At 44.6% G+C, this 22,317-nt stretch overlaps 1 protein-coding gene across 2 annotated transcripts in view; it reads left to right on the forward strand.

The window, feature by feature from the left end:
- Positions 1–1,897: 1,897 nt before the first annotated feature.
- LOC134336611 (E3 ubiquitin/ISG15 ligase TRIM25-like) overlaps positions 1,898–22,317 on the forward strand; it is a 31,117-nt gene continuing 10,697 nt past the window's right edge. The window contains exons 1-4 of one of the 2 annotated variants that reach the window (XM_063030942.1): positions 1,898–3,148; positions 6,305–6,400; positions 9,141–9,374; positions 13,610–13,781. In XM_063030942.1, the coding sequence (XP_062887012.1) occupies positions 2,522–3,148; positions 6,305–6,400; positions 9,141–9,374; positions 13,610–13,781 (1,129 nt within the window). In that variant the 5' untranslated portion in view covers positions 1,898–2,521. The remainder of the gene's footprint in view (positions 3,149–6,304; positions 6,401–9,140; positions 9,375–13,609; positions 13,782–22,317) is intronic. The other variant, XM_063030941.1, reaches the window with a different exon arrangement.

Raw genomic sequence — 22,317 nt, forward strand, 5'->3', positions numbered from 1 at the left:
TACCTGTGACGCTACTTTTAGGGAATTTTGTATCTGTATTCCCAGATCCCTCTGTTCCACTGCACTCCTCAGTGCCTTACCATTAACCCTGTATGTTCTACCTTGGTTTGTCCTTCCAACGTGCAATACCTCACACTTGTCTGTGTTAAACTCCATCTGCCATTTTTCAGCCCATTTTTCCAGCTGGTCCAAGTCCCTCTGCAGGCTCTGAAAACCTTCCTCACTGTCTACTACACTTCCAATCTTTGTATCATCAGCAAATTTGCTGATCCAATTTACCACATTATCATCCAGATCATTGATACAGATGACAAATAACAATGGACCCAGCACTGATCCCTGTGGCACACCACTAGTCACAGGCCTCCACTTGGAGAAGCAATTCTCTACTACCACTCTTTGGCTTCTTCCATTGAGCCAATGTCTAATCCAATTTACCACCTCTCCATGTATACCTAGCAAATGAATTTTCCTAACTAACCTCCCATGTGGGACCTTGTCAAAGGCCTTACTGAAGTCCATGTAGACAATATCCACTGCCTTCCCTTCATCCACTTTCCTGGTAACCTCCTCGAAAAACTCCAATAGATTGGTCAAACATGACCTACCATGCACAAAGCCATGTTGACTCTCCCTAATAAGTCCCTGTCTATCCAAATGCTTGTAGATTCTGTCTCTTAGTACTCCCTCCAATAACTTACCTACTACCAACGTTAAACTTACTGGCCTATAATTTCCTGGATTACTTTTCGATCCTTTTTTAAACAACAGAACAACATGAGCCACTCTCCAATCCTCTGGCACCTCACCTGTAGACAGCAACATTTTAAATATTTCTGCCAGGGCACCTACAATTTCAACACTAGTCTCCTTCAAGGTCTGAGGGAACACCCTGTCAGGTCCCGGGGATTTATCCACTTTAATTTTCCTCAAGACAGCAAGGACCTCCTCCTTTTCAATCTGTACAGTTTCAATGATCTCACTACTTGTTTCCCTTAATTCCATAGACTTCATGCCAATTTCCTTAGTAAATACAGATGCAGAAAACCTATTTAATATCTCTCCCATTTCCTTTGGTTCTGCACATAGCCGACCACTCTGATCTTCAAGAGGACCAATTTTATCCCTTACAATCCTTTTGCTCTTAATATATCTGTAAAAGCTCTTTGGATTATCCTTCACTTTGACTGCCAAGGCAACCTCATGCCTTCTTTTAGCCCTCCTGATTTCTTACTCAAGTATTTTCTTGCACTTCTTATACTCCTTAAGCACCTTATTTACTCCCTGCTTCCTATACATGTCATACAACTCCCTCTTCTTCTTTATCAGAGTTGCAATATTCCTTGAGAACCAAGGTTCCTTATTCATCCGATTAAACATCCAGTAAGTGTTAGTTCTGTGGGCATAAAAGCCTTGTTAATGAGAAAGGTCACAGGAGAATGGCCAGACTGGTTTAAGCTGATAGAAGACAACAATGACTCATATAACCACACATTACGAAGAGCAACTCTGAACACACAGCATGTCGTATCTTGAAGTGATTGGGCTTTACAGCAGAAGATCAACAACATACAGAAGGCATCTAATATAGTGGCCACTGAATGTAAGCTTCTTTACAACCTTATCTACTTGCATGGCCACTTTTCAGGAAGCTATTTGCTTGAACCACAAGATCCCTTGGTACACCGATGTTGTTTGAGGGTCTTGCTATTGACTGTATACACTCCCTTATATAAAACAGCACAGCACAGTCTCTTTGGCTCATGATGTTGTGCTGAGCTTTTAACCAACTCCAAGATCAACCTAACCCTTCCTTCCCACATAGCCCTCCATTGTCTCTGGGAGACAAGTCAAACTTCCAGCTAGATATAGAGACTAGACATTCATACAGTCTCACACAGTTTGAGGCAAAGTCACACATGTCATAAGTTCCAAGGTGTGAAATAAAAGGTTTCTTAGTCTATGTTAGTAAAAGGAAATACACTGCTGTTAGTATTGTAAGTTACAATGCAGAATACAGTACAAGAAGGTAAGATTTTTTTAGTTTATGTCATGGATGTTGCACTGCAAGAAGGGCGTACCTAGAGACATTGTTCTGGTAATTCACAGTGTATTGGGAGCGTCAGAGTGTGTATGGCGTCAGGACGAGAAGTAAAAATGGAAGCCTGGTGAATAAACGTGGTTGTTCAATCCACAGCAGTGTCCGAGTCACATCAATACAGTATTACAGGGAGCGGCAACCCTGCGCTTGTTTGTTCGGGGGTGGGAATCTCTGACTGGTGTCCTGGCCCATGCATTGCCCCGGGGAAGAGAAGAGGGTTTCCAGACTTGGCCCTGAGCGGAGGTCCCGCTCCTTGCTTGTCCAGGGTTTCCCTACTTGGCTCTGAACAAGGAAAGACCCGTCACGGGCGGAAAACAGCAGGGTCGGTCGCGGTCAGTGGGAGGGTTTCTTCGCCGATCCGCCCCGACAGTCTACGTCTCTTAAGAAAACCCGGCAGCGGGGGACAGCCAAGCTGCAACAATGGCCATGGCCGAAGGAGAGGGCAGCAGCTCGGCCCTTGCCCGGGTGCGGGTGTCGGCTGACCGGCTGCTGTGTCCCATCTGCCTGGAAGTGTTCCGACAGCCGGCCACCCTCCCGTGCGGCCACAGCTTCTGCCTGGCCTGCATCGAGCGGCTGTGGGAGCAGCCAGCGGCCGGCGGGGGCTACAGCTGCCCTCACTGTCGCCAGAGCTTCAGTCCGAGGCCGGCGCTGCGGCCGAACCCGATACTGGGCGGCATCGCGGAGGAGCTGGTGGCCGAGGCCGAGGCTGAGGCTGACGAGGAGGGGGAGGCCGGAGCTGGAGTGGGGCCGGTGACACCCTGCGACGTGTGCCCGGCAGCCCGGCTGCCCGCCGCCCGCTCCTGCCTCCTCTGCCTGGCCTCGTATTGCGAGCGGCACCTGCGGCCGCACCGTCTCAGCGCCGCCTTCCGCGACCACCCGCTGGCGCCGCCCGCCGCCGACGTGGGCCGCCGCAAGTGCGCGCCGCACCGCAAGCACCTGGAGCTCTTCTGCCGGACCGACCGCACTTTCATCTGCGGCCTGTGCCTGGCCGCCGAGCACCGGGAACATCAGGTGGTATCGCTGGACCAGGAGGCCGACAGCCGGAGGGTGAGAGGCAAGGCTCAGCTGTGGGGCGAGGAAGGCAGAGGTCACCTGGGGGGTTAAGGGTCACCGTGCAAGAGGTTCGGGGTCACTGGGGAGTCAGGTGTCAACTGGGAGTGAAGGGATCACCTGGGTTCACTTGGGGTGAGGATCACTGGAAAGGGGATTCCCTGGGGGGGGGGTGAAAGGGCAGCGTTATCTCTCTAAAGGTCAGGGGTTTTGACTAGGAGAGTGGGATCACTTGGGGGTGAGGGGACAGCTGTTTCTTGTGGAGGTGGTGAAGGGGTTACTGGGGTGGGAGTGTAAAGGTGTCACCTGGGTGGTTGAGAGGCCATCTGAGGAGGTAGGGGTCACCTAGTAGAGAGGGGCTGAGGTTCGGGATGGGATGGGATCACCCTATAGTGAGGGGTATGATGTCCCTTGTGTGTATTGGCCATGTGTCAAATCAGGAAGGGCTACACGGGTCACCTGGGCACGAAGAAGTGAGAGGTCACGGGGGGGGCGGATGGCGCTGGGACTGAAAAGGAAGGAGTCACTTGGGAGGAGTGCTGTTTGGCAAGGGGTTGAGGGAATGTAGGGTGTCTGGGGTATGAGGGGGCAGAGATTGCCTGAGGTTGATTAGAGAGTGGGGGGAGGTGTCATTGCAGGAGTTTATACTGCAATGGTGGGAGTTCCCTTGGTGACAGAATGATGTAGGTCGAGAGGGGTTTGCCAGGGAGTGAGCTGGCTGTCATCTGGGTGGTGAGACATGGGTCGGTAATGTGGTAGAGACAGGTGTTTTGGACCGTGGGGGTGGGGGGGGGGGTAGGTTGCCTGAGAGAAGGCGAGATGCTGATGGCAGGGTTTACCTTGGGTTGAGAGGAAGGTCACTTGGATGTTGGACAGTAAGACCATAAGACAGGAGCAGAATCTGACCATTTGGCCCATTGAGTTACTCTGGCATTCAATTACAGCTGAGATATTTTTGCTCTCAACCTCATTTTCGCGTCTTTTACCCTTAACATTTTACTACCAGCCTCCACTTTAAATATACCCAATGACCTGGCCTTTACAGATGTCTGTGGCAATGAATTACACAGATTCACCACCCTCTGGCTGAAGAAATTCCTCCTCATCTCTGTTCTAAACGGATTTCTTCTGTTCTGAGGCTGTGCTCTCTGGTCCTGGACTCTCCATTTAATGGAAGCATCTTCTCCATATCCACTTTATCTAGGCTTTTACAATATTCAGTATGTTTCAATGAGATTCTCCCTCATTCTTCTAAACTCCAGCATGTACAGGCTCAGAGCCATCCTATGCACCTCATATATATACCCTTTCATGTCGGGGGTCATCCTTGTAAACCTCCTCTGGACCCTCTCGAATGCCAGCAAATTCTTTCTTAGATATGGGGACCAAAATTGCTGATAATACTCCAAATGTTCTCTGATCAATCCTCGAGACAGAAAGGGCAGCATTGCCGGTTATCTTTCCTAAATCCTTATTTGATTCTCTTGACTATTATATCTTATATATGGAAGAATAAGCGTTCTAGATTAAATAAAATTCATCTTCAGAAAGATAAAAAGAATGGGGGATTACCCTTACCAAACTTTAGATTTTATTATTGGGCAGTTAATATAAGAAATCTTACGTTTTGGTTATATTATATAAATCGTGAGGATTGCCCGATGTGGGTTATTTTTAGAAGCTAATTCTGTTAATAAATTCAATGTTATTTCTCTTCTTGGATCCTCACTTCCTTTGTCTTTGAGTAGTTTAACTGATAATCTGGTAGTTAAACACACAATGAGGATTTGGATACAATTCCGAAAATATTTCGGCTTGCTGAGAATTTCTCTTTCGAGTCCCATTTTCTCTAATTATTTTTTAAACCCTCTATGATTGATGTGGCTTTTAAAGAATGGGATAGATTAGGTATTAAACGTTTTCAGGACTTGTTTATAGAGGGAAGTCTTTTTTCGTTTTGAACAATTGTCAACTAAATATAGTTTAAACAAAACTCATTTTTTTTGAAATCTACAAATAGATTTTTTACGGTCTCAAATAAGTACATCTAAAAGTCCTGATAAGAATCTACTAGATGTAATCTTTAATCTGAAATCTTTTTATAATGGATCTATATCTAATATTTATAATATGCTGTTGGGAATGAGAAGTATTCCTTTAGATAAAATTAAAAATCTTTGGGAACAAGATTTACAGACTTCAATTTCTGAGGAAACTTGGGATCAAATTTTTAAATTGGACAACACTTCATCGTTATGTGCCCACCACTCTCTCCTACAATTTAAAGTGGTCCATAGGGCCCATATGACTAAGGATAAGTTGTCTCGTTTTTATTTAGATATATCTCCATATTGTGATAAATGTAATAATGGAGAATCTTCACTCATTCATATGTTTTGGACATGTCCGAGTCTTGGAAAATATTGGAAAGAAGTATTTCAAACTTATTCGATACTTTTTAAAGTAAATTTCAAGCCTAATCCTTTGACTGCTTTATTTGGTATTGTTGGAGGAAAGGATATTATTTTGGAGCCATCTGATTTGCACATTTTGGCTTTTATGTCTCTTATGGCCAGAAGGATGCTTTTGCTTAAATGGAAAGATGTGGCCCCTCCTATTCATGCCCAGTGGTTATGTGATGTGATGTCATGTTTAAATTTAGAGAAGATTCGATGTTCAGTCTTTGAATCTAATCAAGACTTTCAAATATTGTGGGGATTTCTGAATTATTTTCAAAATGATTTGCTGTTAAAGCACAGATGATGACTAACAACCTTTTTTTTCTATTAATCAGGTTCAGTCTTGATAGTGGGTTAGATTTTTTTATATTAAAAAATCATTATTTTTCAATGTTACGAACTAATTAACTTGTACGAATATAGGGTAAGTAGTCTTTATATGCGATTTAGTTTAATGTATTGACATATTTTTTCCTGTACTCTGTATTCTTATATATAAATTAATAAAAATATTGGAAAGAAAGGGCAGGTTATTTGTAATGTGGCCTTCTCATGAAGTTAGCTACTGAGCTGTATCAAGCACTGAGATATGATTAGATTTTTGGTCCCAGACCCTCCCTCTGCCTCCTGCTGTGACTCCACTGAGGACAGTTCCTGCTTCTCCATTGTCACTATTTGCTTTCTCATTTCGCAGAAGGAACTTCAGAAGACTGACTTGGAAATGGGAAAACAGCTGCAGGAGACATTGCTTGAGATTGGATCACTTCAGCAAAATATGGACTCTATTGTGGTGAGTTAGACACCTTGGGTCAATGTTCAAGGTAAATTTATTATCAAAGTATGTATCTAGTACCTTGCATTCTACCTTGAGATTAATTTTCTTGAACATATTTACTGGAAAAAAGAAACACAATGGAATTTTACAGAAAACTTTACATAAACAGCTAACAGCAAAAGAAAGCAAACTTTGCAATAAAAATAATGGGGAGAACATGAGTTGTAAAAAGTCCTTGAAAGTGCGTCTGTATATTGTAGGTCATAGAAGTTTAGAGTAATGGTAAATGCAGTTATCCACTCTGGTTTAGGAGCCTAGTGGTTGTAGGGTAATAACTGTTCCTTAATTTGTTGGTGTGGGACTTAAGGCTTTTGTACCTCCTGCCCATTGGCATTATTGACAATAGGACAGAGCCTGGTAGGGGGTCTTTGATGATTGATGCTGCTTTCTTGTGGCAGTGCTCCCATGTAAATGTACTCAGTAATGGGGATGGCTTTGTCTCTGAGGGACTGTTATTTCCACCACTTTTCCATTCCTGGGTGGTGGTGTTTCCGTACTAGGCTGTGATGCAACTAGTTAACAAACTCTTCACAGTGCATCTATAGTAATTTGTCAAAGGTTTTGTTGACATGCTGAATCAAGGCGCTGTTGATGGTTCTTTTGTGCTGGTCCCAGGACAGATCTTCTGACAAGTTAATACCATGGAATTTAAAGCTACTGACTTTCTTTACCTCGATTCCACTGATGAAGACTGACTCGTGGGTCTGCTGCTTAATTCCCATTTGGAATTGAAAGGGCCTTCTCTTCCTTCCTTCCTGCAGTTCTCTGTCAGCAGGTGGTATTGACCTCTGCTTTCCTCTCTCTCCTATTGTAATAAGTGAAAATTTTCAGTTCATCTCAGAAAGTAATCAGAGCCAGGCTATTTCATGAAAATGGGGCAGCAGCGTCAGACAAAGTGAGGTGGGTATGTGGAATGAGGTGCCAGAAATAGTGGTTGAGCTGGGCACTTCAGTGACATTTTAAAAGCTATTGAGATAAGAACATGGATAGGAGAAGTTTTGAGAACTCTGAGTTTAACATGGGCAGATGGGAAAGAAACACTGGGCAAAACAGTCAGCATGGATGAGCTGGGCTGAAGGGCCTCTATGGCTCTGTGACTAAAGTAGTTTCCATCCATTCAGCATTAGTTATGTATCTCTATCTCCCATCAAGTATTTATTCACTAATAGCCAGAGCTGCAAATGTGCATCGGACTCCTTTCCCTTCATTCCTGGCACTTGGAGGTGACAGTGGGTGAGTGGGAGGTCATCTTGGTGCATGTAATACAGCACAGGAAACAGGTCCTTCGGCCCATCTCATCTATGTTTGTTTATTGAGATATATTGCGGAATAGGCTCTTCCGGCCCTTGTGAGTCGCATCGTCCAGCAATTTAATCCTAGACTAATTACAGGACAATTTACAATGACCAATTAATCTGCCAACCAGTAGGTCTTTGGATTTGGCTCCCAGTGTGGCATCTTGTATATCAATGAGACCCGACGTAGATTGGGAGACCGCTTCGCCGAGCATCTACGTTCCGTCTGCCAGAACTGTGGTGTGTATATGGAACAAGTTGCCAGTGGCCACCCATTTTAATTCCACTTCCCATTCCCATTCCCATTCCGATATGACTATCCATGGCTTCCTCCACTGTCAGGATAAGGCCACATTTAGGTTGGAAGAACAACACGTTATATTCTGATATTCTGTTGAGGAAGCCTCCAAACTGATGGTATGAACATCGATTTCTCAAACTTCCAGTAATGCCTCTCTCCCTCCCCCCCTTCACCATTTCCCATCTCTTTGTCCCGTCTCATGTTATCTCCTTGCCTGCCCATTGCCTCCCTCCAGTGCTCCTCTCCCCCCTTCTCTCTTTCTTCCATGGCCTTCTGTCTCTTTCACCATTTAAATTCCTAGTTCTTTGCTTCATCCCTCCCCCTCCAAGTTTCACCTATTGCCTGGTGTTTCTCTCTCCCCTCCCCCACCTCTCAAATCTACCCCTCAGCTTTTTTCTCCAATCCTGCCGAAGGGTTTCGGCCAAAACGTCAACTGTACTTTTTCCCATAGATACTGCCTGGCTTGCTGAGTTCCTCCAGCTTTTGGTGTGTGTTGCTCGGATTTCCAGCATCTGCAGATCTTCTCTTATTTGGTCTTTGGATTGTGAGAAGAAACCAGAGCATCTGGAGGAAACCCATGCAGTCATGGAGAGAATGTACAAACTCTTTATAGGCAGCAGTGAGAATTGAACCTGGGTCACCTGTATTCTATATATGACTATGCTTTTGTGCCGTGCTGAACAAGCTGCCCTTCACAGCTAGTTCCATTTGCATGCATTTGATCCATATTCCCAATCAACCTTTCCTATGCATGTATCTGTCCAACTGTCTTTAAAATGTTGTTGTTGTACCTGCCTCACCGACTTCCTCGGGCAACTTGTTCCATATACGCACCACTTTATATGTGAAGAAGTTTCCCCTCAGGTCTCTTTTAAATCTTTCCCCTCTCATTTTAAACCTATACCTTCTAGTTTGTGATTCCCTCTCCCAAAAGAAAAAGATTTAGAAGATCAGAGATGATGGAAGTCACCAAGAGGGTTGTCCTCTCATGAAGTTAGTAGATGAGCTGTATATAACATCTGAAATGTGAACAGGCTTCCAGTCCTGCTGCTTTCCTCTGTCCCATTCCTCAACCTAAAATTCTCTTGTCTCTCTTCAGCGAACCTCTCAGAAAGTGGAAATGGAGATCACCAACCATTTCTCTGCGATGACAGAATCCCTTGATGAGACCCTGAGAGTGGTGATTGCGATAATTGGGAGGGAGCAACAGGCAGCCTTGACGGAGGTCAAAGCCACCAGGGCCCAACTAGAACAGAAGTGTATGGAGCTCCGAGAGAAGAAACTCCAGCTGGAAATCTTGGCCAACAAGAGTGATAACTTTAAGTTAGTGCAGGTAAAATTATTAGTTCATCAGCAAACTCGCAGTTTCAAATTTAATTTTTTGCAGCACAAACAAGGTGCTGGAAGAACTCAGCGGTCAGGCAGCATCTGTAGAGGGATGTGGACAGCTGTCATTTCGGGTTGAGACCCTGCAGGTGGACAGAAGGATAAGAGGAGAGATAGCCAATATAAAGAGGGCTGGGCTACCCCATTTATCTTTCAGTCCAGATAATGGGTCTCGACATAGAGCACCTCCACTGTTCATCTCCCTCCAATAAATTCAGTCTAACCTGCTGACCTCCTCCAGCTTCTTGTTTTTTGCTCCAGATTTCAACATCTGCAGCCTTTTGTGTTTCTGTCTTCATTCACTGCAGCGTAATTTTAGATATTTTTAGTGTATTTAACAATTTGGTCTTTTAAATCACAATTTATTTATTGAGATACGGTGAGGAATAGGCCCTACTGACCCAGTAATACCCAGCTCATGATAAAATGGCGGTGCAGACTGATGGGCCGAATGGCCGACTTCTGCTCCTTTCTCTTGTGGTCTTGTGATTTAACTATACCCTAATCATGGGACAATTTACAATTACCTATTAACCTAGCAATCGTATGTCTTTGGACTGTGGGAGGAAACCAAAGCACTCGGAGGAAACCCACGTGGTCACGAGGAAAATATACAAGCTCTTTACATGCAGCGTTGGGAATTGAACCCAGGTCTCCTGTACTGTAAAGTATTGCTAACATTACGCTACCGTGCCACTCAGTGCAAGAAGGGCTATGTTATATGGTAAGTAAAGCCATTTAATTGACATTGAGAATATAGAAATGGGAGCCTCACTGAGACTGCTCTGTAATTGAGCCAGTTCCCAGCTGATCCTTGATCTCATCCACTGATCTCCCCAGGTGATTCCCGGATCCAATGATACTTTTTGTTTGTGCTTTTCACTGAGCTTGGCAATTATCTTGCAGACGTTTTATCACCAGTTGAGGTAACATCTGCAGTTGTTTGTGTTTCTCTGTAGGAGTGTTCCTGTTAATATAGCCCCCTGTTCGATTGCTCCTGATTAGTTACCCCTTCAGTTGACCTTTGAATTCCATTGGCTGGCGTTTCTTTAACCTTAGGGGTTTGTAGATGGCATCTATTTCAATATGTTTGTTTTCAAAGTTATCAGAAGAGAACCACACTTCGAAAAGTTCTCGTACCTGCTTCATGTTTGCCTGTGCCAAAACCTCCGCAGTGTCGGAGTTATGGTAGTGTCCTTCTTAGTCCTCATGCACCGAGATCAGCGACAGTGGATCATGTCTCCATACTGGCAGTTTGTGTTCCCGTAAATGAGTTGAGAGTTTACGTCCTGTCTGTCTGACATAGTTTGTGCTGCTCCTCCACAGGTGATCCTGCACACCATTTTGCTTTTGTTGATTGTTTTTACTGGTATATTGGTCCTTGAGACAAGCCCCAGGGTCAGAGTTGGGACCACAATATTTTTCATTTGGTTATTCATTAATCGGTGCATGGGGCTTTTCAGTTTGCAGACTTGAAGAGCCTGGAAGTATAGTTAACAGTGAGGAGGATTGTCGGATGACACAGAAGGGCTTGTTTTGTGGGCAGATGATTAATCAAATTTCAGTAGAGATGTACATAGAACATAGAAACATAGAAAACCTACAGCATAATACAGGCCGTTCAGCTCACAATGCTGTGCCGAACATGTACTTACTTTAGAAATTACCTAGGGTAATTACACATAGCCCTACGTGTCTGTTGAAGTGATGCAATTTGATTGAGAGAATGTGAGATGATTTTGACCGAGTAACAACTGTAAAGCAAATGGGAATCTGGGATTTATAGACATGCATAGAGTAGGAAAGGAGCTCAGCATATCACGGAAACCAACCTCCCTCCATGGACTCGAATGGTTTGCTGCCTCAGGAAAGTAGCCAACAGAATCCAAGACCCCACCCAACCTGGACATTCTCTCTTCCTTCCCCCTTCCATCAGGAAGAGAGTGAAAAAGCCTGAAATTATGAGCCACCAGGCTCAAGGACAGTTTTATCTCACTGTTGTGGTATTAATGAAAAGATTTCTTGTATGATAGAATGGACTGGAGCTCACAATCTATATAATTTTGACCTTGTTCCCTATAGTCTGCCTTCACTGCACTTTCTCTGTATCTGTAACACTTTATTCTGCATTCTGTTATTGTTTTTCCCTTTGTACTACCTTGATGTACTGATGTGATGAAACAGTCTTTCTGGATGACATACAAAAGAAGTTTTCCACTGTACCTTGGTGCATGTGGCCACTTTCCAAAATAAAAATAGTCTTGCCCCAAAACATCAGCTGTTTATTCATTTGCAACAATAACAAAATGCTGGAGCAACTCAGCAGGGCAGGCAGCGTCTGTGGAAAAGTATAAACAGTTGACGCTTTGGGTTGAGACTTCTTGTTCATTTAGAAGGGTCTCTGCCTGAAACATTAACTGTTTATTCAGTTCCATAGATGCTACCTGACCTGCTGAATTCCTCCAGCATTTTGCAGGTGTTGCTTTGGATTTCCATTATCTGCAGACTTTCTTGTGTTTATAACCATTTTCCAAGTGGTGTTGATCTGCATATGACACTGGGTTGGTCCACAAGAGGGGAACTGTGTCCAAGCCTGGTCAGTTTACTTCAGGGAGAGTGTTCAGGGACGCTCTTAGAGGTTGCAGATTGTCACTTACTGGGGTGGAGGGTTTCAGCTATGAGATTTAGCTGAAGAAGCTGGGGTTGTTCTGCTTGCAGCACACAGGATTGGATAAGTCCATAAAACATAGGAACTGAATTTGGCCATTTAGCCCATTGAGTTTGCTCCAGAGTGAAGCTGGTCCCAGTATCAGATGCTTCAAGGGTTTTATTTTACTTGGTGGTGCTGCATTTTGTGATTGGCTGCCTGTAAATGTGGTGGAATAAAAGCAGTCGGTGTTTTCAAGTGGGAGTCAGAGGGAACAAATTATTTGATAGACTGAGAGGAAGGAAGAGGGCAACACAACTAACAGGATCAACTCTATTTGAAGCCAGCCGAGAATGAATAAGCTAGTCTATGCTGTAACAGTTCAATGGCAGATTTTTCTTTTTTCTCTCTTTGTCCTTGCTTCAATAGGGATGGTGTTTACTGTCTTTTATTCTGCAGGGTTTATCTCTGTGTTATGTCTGGCATTTGCTATATCCATAACCAGCTTTTTAAGAACCTCGAGTAGCACCTTTGATTCTACTAATTTCTGTTGCCCAGTTTCTAAATGTCTGATATTTAGGAACAGCTGAGGGACGTGGTCTTGGCTCCGTACCTTATGGAAATGTTGCTGGTCACTGTCAAAACATTTATTTAATGCCTCAACCATTTCTCTCTTCTCTGTTATAATTTCTCAAGTAATCCTTCTAGTCAACCCACTCCTAGTTTTTGCTACAATCTTACAATTTTCAATTTCCCTTCTTGCTATTTTATCTTCGTTTTATAATCTCCATTTTTCTGTCATCCTTTGCTGCTTCTTCAGATTCTTTCTCTTGTCAGTCTTATTCACCTTTGTGACAACATTATAATGCCCTTTTGTAATTCAGTGCCCCACAAATGCCCCATGTGTCGCCCTAATGTGGAACCCCAAATTAGTGATTACTGCTTGCTTTGGGAAGCAATCCTTGTGTACTGAGACCTTTGCTGATATACCTAGGGTCATTCCTCTGTTTCCATTCCAAGTAACTGGTGGAAAGGGTTAGGAGGTCTGAAGGGACCATTGATCTGAGAACATACGGCAGAGTGACAACCCTTTGCACCCCCTGGACTATTGTACAAGTTGTGAAAATTGTGACACCTCATTTGTGGCTGCAGCTCAGTTGGTGTAACTCACTGAGTCTCTTCCCAAATCACGAGCTCACATGCAGTATGACAGTTCAGTGCTGTACTGAGAAAGTGCAGCATTGTCAAGGCTTTCATAGTTTGGGTGAAACATGGATCAAAGGCTCTTTATCCCCTCTCAGTGGATGTAAATGATCCTTCAACACTTTTGGAAGGTAGAGATAAAGGTGAAAAGGATGAATGATGGCAGCCACTTAACTAACCCCAAGAAACAAATTATTTAATTATTTCATAGCTTTTTGTGGAATCTTACTGTATACAACATTGTTGCTGTGGTAGAACAATGGTTAAATTTTAAATTCATTGTTAGATATTCAAATGGAAATATAAGCTCTGTTTCTTCTGTTTCCTGCCAGGACTCCCTCTGCTTCAGCAATGTTTCGCAGGTCCCCGACGTCCCACGGTTCAAGTCCGACTTTGATTTCAAGCTGGCCCGTGCCAGCCGGGCTGCCGCCGAGCTCTCGTCGCAAGTAAAGGAGTGCCTGCGGAGAGCAATGAAGCGCAGACTGAAGAGCACGGAGAGGAGAGGTCAGTGAATTCCACATTTGTGGCACTCGTGGGTTCTGTTTACCCAGGCAGCTCACAAGAGTGATCTCTAACCAAACCTCCCTCACCCAACTAACAGCAGTGGTTGATACAATGGTGTGTCAGAAGTTGCGTCACAGAGTTTGAGATAGTAAGTGCACACTAAATCTGTACCGTTCACTGTGTATATTGTGCAGAACAGGTTTGTGCTGCTGAGTGGCCAGTATTCATAATGCTTCAACAATATGAATATTCCAAAATATTCATATTTTTGAACCATCGAAACATGGTTTGTATTTGGGATATCAGTCTGTGTGCGTGTGTATGTATGTACAGGAGCAGAGATCATTCCAGCCGTCCATCTAAAATTAACACCAACTCAGCTATGAGAATCAGAATCAGGTTTAATACCACTGGCATATGTTGTGAAGTTGTTAACTTTGTGGGAGCAGGACAATGCAATACATAATAATAAAGAGAAAAAGAAAACCGAATTACAGAATTATATGTTGATGGAGTACATACAGAATAAGTTCATTTGAACTCCATAAACACCAAGTGGCAGGAGATAGATTCCCTTGTGTTATAGTCCCATTGTAAATTCATGTTTATTCTTCAACTATAGGAGATGTCATCACGCTGACTTGCTGCTTGCAGTAACCACATCCCTGTGCCCATTGTCATTGGCCACTTAATACCTCAAAGCTTGAGTCTCAAGGCCAGTTGGAAAGTGAGAAGTATCTCTGTTTTCTGAATTGTCAGTCGACCATTTTTGGGGATTTGCAGGTTTGTTCTGCACAGAAATGGGCATTTTAACCCACCGAGCCATCATTGAAATGTTCCCACAACCTGTGGACTCATTTTCAAAGACTCTTCATCTCATATTCTTGATATTTATTTATTCTTTCTTTCTTTTTATATTTCCACAGTTTGTAGTCTTTTGCACACTGCTTGAATGCCCAAATTGTTGCGGTCTTTCATTGATTCGAGAAACATAGAAAGCCTACAGCACAATACGGGCCCTTCGGCCCACAATGCTGTGCTGAACATGTACTTACCTTAGCAATTACCTTGGGTTACCATAGCCCTATATTTTTCTAAACTCCATGTACCTATCCAGGAGTCTCTTAAAAGACCCTACTGTATCCACCTCCACCTCCACCACCACCGTTGCCAGCAGCCCATTCCACGCACTCACCACTCCCTGCGTAAAAAAACTTACCTCTGACGTCTCCTCTGTACCTTCTTCCAAGCACCTTAAAACTGTGCCCTCTCGTGTTAGCCATTTCAGCCCTGGGAAAAACCTCTGATTATCCACACGACCAATGCCTCTCATCATCTTATATACCTCTATCAGGTCACCTCTCATCCTCCGACTCTCCAAGGAGAAAAGACAGAGTTCAGTCAACCTATTCTCATAAGGCATGCTCCCCAATCCAGGCAATATCCTTGTAAATTTCCTCTGCACCCTTTCTATAGTTTCCACATCCTTCCTATCGTGAGGTGACCAGAACTGAGCACAGTACTCCAAGTGGGGTCTGACCAGGGTCCTGTATAGCTGTAACATTACCTCTCGGCTTTTGAACTCAATCCCACGGTTGATGAAGGCCAATGCTCCCTGTGCCTTCTTAACCACAGAGTCAACCTGTGCAGCAGCTTTGAGTGTCCTATGGACTCGGACCCCAAGATCCCTCTGATCCTCCACACCGCCAAGAGTCTTACCATTAATACTATATTCTGCCATTACGTTTGACCTACCAAAATTAACTACCTCACACTTATCTGGGTTGAACTCCATCTGCCACTTCTCAGCCCAGTTCTGCATCCTATCAATGTCCTGCTGTAACCTCTGACAGCCCTCCAGACTATCAACAGCACCCCCAACCTTTGTGTCATCAGCAAATCTACTAACCCATCCCTCCACTTCCTCATCCAGGTCATTTATAAAAATCACGAAGAGAAGGGGTCCCAGGACAGATCCCTGAGGCACACCACTTTAGAACGACCTCCATGCAGAATATGACCCATCTATAAGCACTTGTTGCCTTCTGTGAGCAAGCCAGCTCTGGATCCACAAAGCAAGGTGCCCTTGGATCCCATGCCTCCTTACTTTCTCACTAAGCCTGGCATGGGGTACCTTATGAAATGCCTTGCTGAAATCCATATACACTACATCTACTGCTCTACCTTCATCAATATGTTTAGTCACATCCTCAAAAAATTCATTCAGGCTCGTAAGGTACGGCCTGCCTTTGATAAAGCCATGCTGACTATTCCTAATCATATTATGCCTCTCCAAATGTTCACAAATCCTGCCTCTCAGGTTCTTTTCCATCAACTTACCAACCACTGAAGTAAGACTCACTGGTCTATAATTTCCTGGGCTATATCTACTCCCTTTCTTGAATAAGGGAGCAACATCTGCAACCCTCCAATCCCTCGGACTCTCTCCGGTCCCCACTGATGATGCAAAGATCATTGCCAGAGGCTCAGCAATCTTCTCCCTCGCCTCCCACAGTAGCCTGGGGTACATCTCATCCGGTCCCGGAGACTTATCCAACTTAGTGCTTTCCAAAAGCTCCAGCATATCCTCTTAATGTCTATATGCTCAAGCTTTTCAATTCGCTGTAAGTCATCCCTACAATCGCCAAGAATTGAATTGACTTTATTTCTTACATCCTTCATGTACATGAGGAGTAAACATTTTTACATTGCGTCTCCATCAAAATGTGCAATGTGCAATCATAGTAATTTATAGTAAATAGAACATTCAATGTAATATAGAAACATAGAAAATAGGTGCAGGAGTAGGCCATTCTTCAGCCCTTCGAGCCTGCACCGCCATTTATTATGATCACGGCTGATCATCCAACTCAGAACCCGCCCCAGCCTTCCCTCCATACCCCCTGACCCCCGTAGCCACAAGGGCCATATCTAACTCCCTCTTAAATATAGCCAATGAACTGGCCTCAACAGTTTCCTGTGGCAGAGAATTCCCCAGATTCACCACTCTCTGTGTGAAGAAGTTTTTCCTAATCTCAGTGCTAAAAAGCTTCCCCTTTATCCTTAAACTGTGGCCCCTCGTTCTGGACTTCCCCAACATCGGGAACAATCTTCCTGCATCTAGCCTGTCCAATCCCTTTAGGATTTTATACGTTTCAATCAGATCCCCCCTCAATCTTCTAAATTCCAACGAGTACAAGTCTAGTTCATCCAGTCTTTCTTCATATGAAAGTCCTGCCATCCCAGGGATCAATCTGGTGAACCTTCTTTGTACTCCCTCTATGGCAAGGATGTCTTTCCTCAGACTAGGGGACCAAAACTGCACACAATACTCTAGGTGTGGTCTCACCAAGGCCTTGTACAACTGCAGTAGTACCTCCCTGCTCCTGTACTCGAATCCCCTTGCTATAAATGCCAGCATACCATTCGCCTTTTTCACCGCCTGCTGTACCTGCATGCCCACTTTCAATGACTGGTGTATAATGACACCCATGTCTCGTTGCACCTCCCCTTTTCCTAATCGGCCACCATTCAGATAATCTGTTTTCCTATTTTTGCCACCAAAGTGGATAACTTCACATTTATCCACATTAAATTGCATCTGCCATGAATTTGCCCACTCACCCAACCTATCCAAGTCATCCTGCATCCTCTTAGCATCCTCCTCACAGCTAACACGGCCACCCAGCTTCGTGTCATCCGCAAACTTGGAGTGCACTCAAATCAGCATGAGTTCACGGAGCATGTTGGTCCTGGCTTTTATGCTGCGGTACAATTTCCCGGATGGTAGCAGCTGGAAAAGATTGTGTTTGGGATGGCTTGGGTCCTCAAAGATCCTATGGGCCCTTTTTACACACATGACCTTGTAAATGTCCTGAATCGTGGGAAGTTCATGACTTCAGATGCGCTGGGCTATCTGCATCACACTCTGCAGAGTCCTGCGATTGAGGGAGGTACAGTTCCCATCCCAGGCAGTGATGCAGCCAGTCAGGATGCTCTCAATTGTGCCCCTGTAGAAAGTTCTTTGGATTTGGGTGCCCACACCAAACTTCCTCAACTGCCTGAGGTGAAAGAGGCGATGTTATGCCTTTTTCAGCACACAGCTGATATGTACAGATCACGTCTGTTTTGGTACAGGGACAATGGTGGATAATTTGAAGCAGGGGGGCACTCTGCACTGGGAGAGGGAGAGATTACAAATGTCTCTAAACACACCTGCCAGTTGTGCTGCGCACATCCTAGGTACTCGACCTGGGATGCTGTCCGGTCCCGCAGCCTTGTGACTGTCCGCTCATTGGAAACATCTGCATACCTCAGCCTCAGAGATGACCAGGTTGCAGGTTGTAGCGGTAGCTGTCCTCGGAGTCTCAGAGTTAGCACATCGAACCGAGCATAAAAGCGTTTTGAGCTCATCTGGGAGAGAGGCCGCGATGTTGGCGGCACCACTACGTTTGGCTTTGAAGTCTGCGATGGTATGCAGCCCTCGCCACAAGTCATGTGTGCTATTCGTTGTGAATCTTGACTGAATCCTTTTCCTTAGTGAATACTGATCCAAACTTCTCCGTGGATTGTCACCTTGTTGCGGTGGAGAAGCTTGTGTGGTCCTGATATCCCGAGAGCGAAGCCGTCTGGAGCTATGCTCCTGGTAGGGTCACCCATGGCGGTAAGGTCAAGGGTGAGGTCCCTGACAAAGAACAACCCAACCAAGACCTCAACGGTGGAACAGGCGGATGAAGTTACTTCGAATTCAACGGCTGTGAAGGCGGATGAAGGCTGCAACAAATCCATCAGCTCCAATCGTCGTGGTTTCCATGCCATTGGGATCAGTTGGTTGATTTGTGAAGTATCGTATGCTTCTTGGAGTGCAACATCAAGTACACGTTAAACAAATACACGCACAGGCGTCTTCACTCTGTGGGCCAGTCAAGTTTGGACTCATAAACCACTTGAGAGCCCATAAATAGATCAATGGAATGAAGACCATCATCCTCGACCTCGAGGGAGAGACACGACGACTGATGCAAAGTATTCATTAAGTACCTCTGCTATCTCCTCTGGTATCATACACACTTTTCCACTGTCACACTTGATTGGTCCTATTCTCTCATGTCTTGCCCTCTTGCTCTTCACAATGCCTTGGGGTTTTCCTTAATTCTGCTCGCCAAGGCCTTCTCATGGTCTATTCTGGCTGTTCTAATTTCATTCTTCCTAATTTCTCTCCTTCCTGCTAGCCCCATAATCTTCTAGATTTCTATCATTACCTAGTTTTCTGAACCTTTCATAGAAACATAGAAAACCTACAGCACAATACAGGCCCTTCGGCCCACAAAGCTGTGCTGAACATGTCCTTACCTTAGAAATTACCTCGGGTTACCCGTAGCCCTCTATTTTTCTGAGCTCCATATACCTGTCCGGGAGTCTCTTAAAAGACCCTATCGTATCCACCTCCACCACTGCCGCTGGCAGCCCATTCCACGCACTCACCACTCTCTATGTATAAAAAAAAACACTTACCCCTGACATCTCCTCTGTACCCACTTCCAAGCATCTTAAAACTCTGCCCTCTCGTGCTAGCCATTTCAGCCCTGGGAAAAAGCCTCTGACTATCCAGACAATCAATGCCTCTCCAATGCTCCAAGGAGAAAAGGCAAAGTTCACTCAACCTATTCTCATCAGGCATGCTCCCCAATCCAGGCAACATCCTTGTAAATCTCCTCTGCACCCTTTCTATGGCTTCCACATCCTTCCTTTCGTAAGCTTTTCTTCTTGACTAGATTTTCAACAGATTGACTAGATTCTGTTCTGGTTGTTATTCTATTATGGAATTGTTGAGATGGCTGCAAGAAAATGAATCTCAGGGTTGTATATAGTGACAAGTACTGTATGTACTTAACACTAAATTTACTTTGAACTTTAAATCAGTATATCACTTATGGAACCAGAGGTGCCAATGCACTTGACTACTGTTATACCACCTTCAAGAACACTTTACTGTGCCATCCCACGCCCACACTTGGGAAGTGCTGATCACCTTACTGTATGTATAGTCCCAGCTTATAGGCAGAGACTAAACACCACAGCATCACTGATGAGGATGATGAAAGAATGGTCAAAGGAGGCGGAGGAACACTTGCAGAACTGCCTAGAGTTGGTGGACTGGACAGTATTCAGGGATTCATCTTAGAACTTGAATGAATATGCCAGTTGTCACCGACTTCATCAACAGCTGTGTGCCTGCAGGAACATACCGGACTTACCCAAAGCAAAAACAGTGGATGAACCAGAAGATTAGTAGTCTGTTGAAGGTTAGATCTGTGGCATTCAAGACCGGTGACCTAGAACTTTGCAAGAAGTCCAGGTACGATCTGCGGAAGGCTATTTTAAGAGCGAGAAAACAATTCTGATTGAGTTTAGAGACGGAATTGGATGCACGTTAGCTCTGGCAGAAATTGCAGGCCGTTATTTCCTACTAAGTGAAAGTCTGTGATCCTGGAAGTCTGTGATCCCAGATGAGTTCAATGCCTTTCGGGCATGCTTTGAAAGGGAGAATAAAACCCCTGTGAGTCCCTGCAGCATCTGGCTACTCTGACCTCTGTCTCAAAGGCCGAAATCAGAACATCTTTCAAGAGGGTGAACCTTTGCAAGGTGTCAGGCCCTGATGGTCTACCTGGTAGGGTACTGAAAACGTGATAGCCAACTTGTGGCAGTGTTCAAGGAGATCTTCAATTTCTCACTGCTGCAGTCGGCGGTTCCCACCTGCTTCAAAAAGACGACAATCATACCAGTGCCTAAGAAGAGCAGTGTGAGCCACCTCAAAGACTATCGCAAGGTTGAATTCACATCTACTGTGATGAAGGGCTTTGCGAGGTTAGTCATGGCTAAAATAAACTCCTGCCTGGGCAAGGACCTGGACTCACTGCAATTTGCCTATCGCCATAACAGGTTTTTTTTAGCAGATCCAATCTCACTGGCTCTCCACTTGGCCTTGGGTCACCTGAAGAATAGCAATCTCTACGTCAGGCTGCTGTTTATTGATTACAGCTTAGTATTCTACACAATCATAACCTCAGTTCTAATCAACAAGCTGTAAAATTTGAGCCTCTGTAGTTCTCTGTACAACTGGATCCTTGACTTCCTCACTGGGTGATCTCAGTTGCTACAGATTGGGAATAACATCTTTTCACTGACAGTCAACACTGGTGCACCTCAAGGACGTGTGCTTAGCCCACTGCTCTGCTCTCTCTGCACCCTTCCATAGACTGTGTGGCTAGGCACAGCTCAAACATCACCTAAAAATTTGCCGACGACACAACTATTCTTGGCAGAATTTTAGATGGTGACAAGGAGGCATACAGGAGCAAGATAGATCAGCTGGTTGAGTGGTATCACAACAACGTTTTCGCACTCAACGTCAGTAAGACCAAGGAATTGATTGTGGATTTCAGGAAAGGAAAGTTGAGGGAACACACACCATTCCTTATCAAGGGATCGGAAGTGGAAAGGGTAAGCAGTTTCAAGTTCCTGGGTGTCAGTATCTCTAAAGGGCTATCCTGGGCTCAACGTATTGCTGTGATTACATGACAACGGCTATATTTCATTAAAAGTTTGGGGAGACTTGATATGCTATGAAAAACACTCGCAAATTTCTACAGATGTACTGGTTGCATCACCATCTGGTATGGAGGGGCCACTGCACAGGATTGGAAAAAGCTGCAGAAAGTTGTAACCTCAGCCAGGTCCATCATGGGCCCTAACCTCCCCAACATCAAGGACATCTTCAAAAGGCGATGCCTCAGAAAGATGGCATCCATCATTAAGGACCCCATCATTCAGGACATGCCCTCTTCTCATTGCTACCATCAAAAGGCAGGTGCAGCAACCTGAAGACACGCACTCAGTGTTTCAGGAACAGCCTTTTCCCCTCCACCATCAGATTTCCATGAACACTACCTCAATATTTTACTTTTCTCTCGTTTTGCACTGTATTGTAATTTATAGTTACTTTGTTATTATGTATTGCAATGTACTGCTGCCACAAAACAGCACATTTCACAACATATGCTGGTGACATTAAACCTGATTCTGATTCTAGTTCTGGAGTGAGATTAGAACCGGGGTCAAAGCCTCAAGGTCTAGGTGAATAGATTTAAGACAGAGATGAGAAACTACTTTATCCGGAGGGTTGTGAGTCTGTACAATTCTCTACTCAGGGAGGCAACAGAAGCTGCCTCATTAAATATATTTAAGACACAGTTAAATAGATTTTTTCCATAGTGGGAAGATTAAGGATTATGGTGTAAAAGCAGGTATGTGGAGGCTGAGCCCATGGCCAGGTGAAGTATGATCTTATTGAATGGTGGAGCAAACCTGATGGGTCAGATGGCCATAAGACTTCTGCTCCTGTTTCTTATGTTCTTACGTGGGAGCAATCTGGAACACTGCGAGGAAACCCAAGTGGTCACAGGGAGGTCGTGCTAACAGAGGCCAGGACTGAACTTGGGCCCCTCAAGCTGTAAGGAGATGGCTTTACTAGATG

This window comes from Mobula hypostoma, chromosome 22 (genome assembly GCF_963921235.1).
Source record: "Mobula hypostoma chromosome 22, sMobHyp1.1, whole genome shotgun sequence".
NCBI lineage: Eukaryota > Metazoa > Chordata > Chondrichthyes > Myliobatiformes > Myliobatidae > Mobula > Mobula hypostoma.